The 4,150-nt window shown below is 37.4% G+C and overlaps 1 protein-coding gene across 1 annotated transcript in view; it reads right to left on the bottom strand.

Moving 5' to 3' along the window:
* Window positions 1-4,150, bottom strand: part of LOC116846209 (dynein heavy chain 8, axonemal) — a 42,843-nt gene that overhangs the window by 11,787 nt on the left and 26,906 nt on the right. The window contains exons 45-55 of the mRNA XM_032819751.1: window positions 3,708-3,884; window positions 3,184-3,351; window positions 2,868-3,083; window positions 2,529-2,666; window positions 2,157-2,453; window positions 1,940-2,095; window positions 1,713-1,868; window positions 1,509-1,644; window positions 1,282-1,433; window positions 932-1,185; window positions 419-847 (exon numbers count right to left, since the gene is read on the bottom strand). Of these exons, the coding sequence (XP_032675642.1) occupies window positions 419-847; window positions 932-1,185; window positions 1,282-1,433; window positions 1,509-1,644; window positions 1,713-1,868; window positions 1,940-2,095; window positions 2,157-2,453; window positions 2,529-2,666; window positions 2,868-3,083; window positions 3,184-3,351; window positions 3,708-3,884 (2,279 nt within the window). The remainder of the gene's footprint in view (window positions 1-418; window positions 848-931; window positions 1,186-1,281; window positions 1,434-1,508; window positions 1,645-1,712; window positions 1,869-1,939; window positions 2,096-2,156; window positions 2,454-2,528; window positions 2,667-2,867; window positions 3,084-3,183; window positions 3,352-3,707; window positions 3,885-4,150) is intronic.

Below are 4,150 nucleotides of genomic sequence, written 5' to 3'. Positions count from 1 at the left end.
TATATATATATATATATATATATATATATATATATATATATATATATATATATATATATATATATATATATATATATATATATATATAAACAATAGAGGCAATTTTGTTCTATTAATACTTACCACGATCCTGTTAACAGCATATTTTATTTTGTAATAACCAAAATACGAACATGCAATAACATAGTCATCTTGCCCGTAATTATATTCTAAAAGGACTATTTCGCTATTCTGTGTACCCACAATTTCTTCCATGATAAATATTAAAAAAAGCACATAAACAACATATTCCTGAAGTCATATAGCCCTAGTCTCTCCTAAAGCACTTATGTTTTAAACACATCGGTGTCCCATTGAGTCCCAATGCTTTTTTAACGTCATTAAAAATTTTAACGTCAAAATTATACCGGAGGATTACCTTATTAAGAGCAATCGACGAAACGTGTCCAAAGTGTTGTAGCCGTCCGGTATAACTTCCTCCTCCGGCGCCTCTTTGTCGAACCAATGCTTCCAAAGTTTCTCGGAGGCGGGTACTTGAGACACGATATACTGGAACTGTCGTAATGACGAGAGTGCCACTAGATTAAGCCACGTCACATCCGTGATCCATTTGCAAGGTTTCGGCTCGACCGTCTTTAAATCAAGCGCCGCGCCGCCTTTAACGAAATACTGGAATTCTTCGTGCGTGATGTTGCCGCGTTGCAGATCGATCTTTAGCGTCATCAACAGAATGAACATGTACTTGTGTATCTCGTAAAGACCGCGCGATTTGTATTTGAATATCTCATATGTCAGGTATTCGATGATATAACTAATTCTTCTTTGATTGATCGGGCTCTTCTCGGATCTGAATGATAAAAAGTGTCGCGATATATCTTAACGAGTTAAACGATTCACAACGATTTCTTTTAATTATCACGTTTCTGTTTACCTGATCATGGAGATATCGAATCGCTCTAAGAACTGGGCGAGTGATGTTTGATACATACAGTTGACACGCGGCATGTCGCATATCAAAAAATACAAAACGCTACCGCGCGTTGCGACCGGCCGGAATTCCTCACGCGCTGTGTCGATCTTCAACTCGGTGTCCTTCGCGGTACTCAGTTTTTCGTTCACTTCCGCTGCTGTCTGCTTTGTGGTATTTAATACCGACATTAATTCAAGATCTTCTATCAAAGGACCCTTTAAAACAATGAAAACATATCAGTAAAATGTTGCTATCAATTTTACTCTTCGCAGAGTCATTTAATCGACACCGTGAAACAAAATAAGACTCACTTGTACGGTTGCCAATTTATGCAGAAGATTTGCTTCCAGTTCTTTAATCTTTCTGTTGTTTGCTGCTACATCGGCAATTAGTTGCGTTTTCTCCGTTTCCAGCTCCTTCCTTTCAGTTAAGATGACTCTTCCTAAAAGTTGATCCTCTAAACCTGCACAAATCAATTAATTTGCATAAACATGGCTCGAGTAAAGCTCCTGCGAAAAAATATAATGTGCAACATTACCTTTCATCGTAACAGTGAAATCGATTATAGATGTACGAGCAAATATTTCTGGAGTGTAAAAAGGATTCGATAGCTTTGTTGTGATGTAAAGTCTGAAATCTTTGCTGACGTCCACTTCTTTGTCGCCTAATTTCACCTGGCATAGCAGTCAATTGCGTAAAGTATATAGTTGCACAAAATGCAATTCAAGATATATTCCTTTACCTTCAAGGCAGTTCCTATTTTTATAAAATTTTTGTCCAGTAAATTATCCAACACTGGATCTATGTCTTCCCCTACATCTTGTATCAGCAACGGTCGTCCTAGCGATATAGAATCTTCTAAATGATTTCTGAAGTACTTATGCGTAAACCATGTTATCTGAAAAACCCGTTATCACGCGCGCATTAAATCAATATTCGTCTAAATTCCATTTTATTTTACTATCGCACCTGTAAAGAGAAATCTTTCTCCTTATTTTTAATCCACGCTTTGCCTTGCAATTGTGGATCAATCAAGAGGGGATATCTCAACGCTTTCGTCACGATTATGCCATTCTGAATTGACAGTTCGTCGGTCGGCAATCCTTGCAAGTTCCAGTCACCGATCTGTGACGAATTAGACGATTTTTTCAAGATAAATCGCTGTGTATCGTGACTATATACTCACCGTAGCCGTATCAGTCAATGCACCAACGATATTTATGACGACAGAGATCGGGATTTTTCTTTGCTGTATAAAGTCAAACCACTTGCTTTGCAGAAGAACTCGGAATTCCTGATTGAAGGGCCCGCAATAAGAAAGAAATGCAGTTAACACCAACATATCTCCGACAAGGCGGTCTATTTCCGACTTGAACGTAGCTACTTGTTCGGTCCACCTAATTTTTTCTCCAGATAATCCTTCGATCATAGCGCTCGCGATATCCATTTTCGCTTGACATACCGCAGCTTGATCGATAATTATCTAATAAAACAGATATGTATTATATTGCAATGTGCATATTTATTATCTAATTGTTCATCATCATTATCATCATACTTGTCGTTCCTGCATCACAGCGTCGAATTCAGCCTGCACTAACTTCAAATCGTCGTCCTTCTCTTTCAGTACACTTTCCGCTTCGACTAAATTTCTGTTAGCTTTATCGTACTTACTCTCTTGAAAGAGAAGGTTCGCCTGTGAAATCATAGCATTTTATTACGCGTTTTCTGACACCGTGTTATTTTATGTAACGAAACTAGAACGACCAATATTATTTCACGGCATAAAAATATGAAGGAGGGAAGCGTTTGGGTATAGAATATTTCTCCTTTGCAAGTCGCGAAATGACATCGGCCGTTTTTCATTACATAGCAATGTTTATTAATAAGGAAATACCTTTAGAGGTAGCACATCTTTATTTATTCCATAAAAAGTAACCATAGAGATAGTCCACTGTATGAGACCCGCCACGTTCCCGCAGGCTTGCTTCGCAGCTTCGTAAGTGTACATGTGAAAATTTAAGTACGGTAACATCAAGTCAACAGTTTCACCATTAATGTTATCCTTTGGAAAATGTTGTAAATTATATAAAAATCTAGTATCAGCCATGACCTGGAAGAAATACAAATGATACTTCACGTGCGATTCGCAGTGGGGCTGTCTTTCTCGACATTATCCATTAAAATATTCGGTTTAATATACATAACGTTACCTTCAGCGCTTCCGACCACGAGGCCGTCAAGAACTGATGCTCATAATCGGGCTTGACCGGTTCCAGCTTCCTCCCGAATAGGATCAGGACACAGTCCATTATGAGCATAATTAAATACGGCGGTTTACTCAATTTGCGAACAGTGGCAATGTCTACTGCTTTGATAGTCTGAAATGTTAAATGTACGTATCGTGCCATCGAAGTGAACAGTGATAAGTAATTGATGTTGACATCAGTACGTTGACTTCATTGCGTTGATTTCTATTAACTACGTAAACATAATCGATGTTCGAGTTATTAAAGATACGATAATAAAATGTAATTCAAAATGCGTATAACCTTAATCTCATTTTACTGGTTCTCTATTGGCCGTGCAGTCAACCCTTCCAATGCAATTAATTATGCCCTATACGTAACGAGACGTTAATATCCTAACTTAATGAGACGCGATAGTATCATAGTGGCGGTTAGGTGGCTGGTGACCGCGGCGGCATTGAACATATTAATTATCGATCGTTTAATACTTGTAACGCAGCTTCAGCTTCTAATAAGGCAGGCTCCGCGGCTTTCAACTTTTGCTCCGCTATCATCTTTTCTTTCGCTATCACTTTCAGAATCGCTTCCGCTTCATCTTTCGACACTTGCACCTTTGCTTTCACGTGCTCGGCTTCTCTCTTTTTCTCGTTAATATCGACTAAAATCTAATTAACGTCGTGATATTACACGTATAAGCCGTGAATACGATAAAGCTGATATCTTATGGAAGGAATTGATCATATATGAAATTGGAACTCGATAAAATCAGCTGATTTCTTATATGTTGTAACTTATGACCAAAAGTAGCTGCTAAACAAAAAATGTCACAGGTTTAAAGCTAAATAATAGTTTGTCTACATATATAACATTCAAGATATAAACTGATATATATATATATAGATATATATATATATATATATATATATATATA

The sequence above is a fragment of the Odontomachus brunneus genome, unplaced genomic scaffold, assembly GCF_010583005.1.
Source record: "Odontomachus brunneus isolate Ranch 3 - 2012 unplaced genomic scaffold, Obru_v1 Obru_scaffold_062, whole genome shotgun sequence".
Classification (NCBI taxonomy): Eukaryota; Metazoa; Arthropoda; class Insecta; order Hymenoptera; family Formicidae; genus Odontomachus; species Odontomachus brunneus.
This window is presented reverse-complemented; position numbering and strand designations above follow the sequence as displayed.